The sequence below is a fragment of the Acanthisitta chloris genome, unplaced genomic scaffold (assembly GCF_000695815.1).
Source record: "Acanthisitta chloris isolate BGI_N310 unplaced genomic scaffold, ASM69581v1 scaffold1325, whole genome shotgun sequence".
NCBI classification, from domain to species: Eukaryota; Metazoa; Chordata; class Aves; order Passeriformes; family Acanthisittidae; genus Acanthisitta; species Acanthisitta chloris.
The window spans coordinates 19,152-20,120 of NW_008675137.1; the positions used below are offsets into that span (position 1 = coordinate 19,152).

At 61.4% G+C, this 969-nt stretch overlaps 1 protein-coding gene across 1 annotated transcript in view; it reads left to right on the forward strand.

Moving 5' to 3' along the window:
* The window catches only part of LOC103803043 (collagen alpha-1(XVIII) chain-like), a 17,017-nt gene that overhangs the window by 15,132 nt on the left and 916 nt on the right, over nt 1–969 (forward strand). Inside the window, 5 exon segments of the mRNA XM_009075577.1 lie at nt 26–66; nt 250–285; nt 563–823; nt 907–960; nt 963–969. The exon segment at nt 963–969 is cut by the window's right edge and continues 164 nt beyond it. Of these exon segments, the coding sequence (XP_009073825.1) occupies nt 26–66; nt 250–285; nt 563–823; nt 907–960; nt 963–969 (399 nt within the window).

A 969-nucleotide genomic window follows, 5' to 3' on the forward strand; every position in this document is an offset into this window, starting at 1 on the left:
TCCTTCTCCCGGCCCCACCGGCAAGACCTCTCCGTCCGCCTGCGCGGGGGCTTCCGACGGGTGCTGGTGAGTGGGGGGGGGCAGAGGGTCACCCCGTCTTGGGGTGCATCACCCAGCTTTAGGGGAGTGCAGACAGCGTCACACTGAGGTTTCGGTGGTGACTCTGGGTGACGCTTGGGGGTCCCCCCACCTGTGCGCGAGGAAGAGGAGAGGGGGGCAGCTGGGATCTGATGTGCCATGCCCTTGCAGCTGGAGGAGCACAACCTGATCCCCAGTTCGGCTCTGGTAAGTTTTCTGTCTCCTGTGCCCATCCTCATCCCATCCTCAACCACTCCACCCCCAACCATCTCCACCCTCATATCTATCCATCCCCAATTTTCTCAATCTCTATCCCAAACGACCTCCATCTCCATCCCTATCTCCATCCATTCCCAACCATTTTCACCTCCATTCCCAACCATATTCACCTCCATTCCCAAACACCTCCATTCTCATCCCCATCTCCATCCCCATCCCACCTGGGGCACTACCACCAACCCTCGGCCTGTCTCTCCCTCCCCAGGACAACGAGGTGTATGACAAGCCACCCACCATTCACTATGCTGGCCCCCAACCCCGCGAGCCTTTGCACCCCCTCCGCAACCACGTCCCCCTGCCCACCGCCCGACCCTGGCGCGGGGATGAGGTGGTAGCCAACCAACACCACCTGCCTGAGCAACCCCTGCTCCACCATCAGCATGAGCTCCTCAACAGCTACTACATCCACCGCCGGCCAGATCCAGCCCCTGTGGCCGCACACGTTCACCAGGATTTCCAGCCTGCTGTGAGTGCCATGTGCCAGCCAAGGGGACATGATGATGGTGGCCAAAGCCATGTCCTTCAAGCCCTGTTGTCCCCTCTTGGCAGCTTCACCTGGTGGCTCTGAACGCCCCGCTGAGTGGCGGCATGCGTGGCATCCGGGGCGCCGAT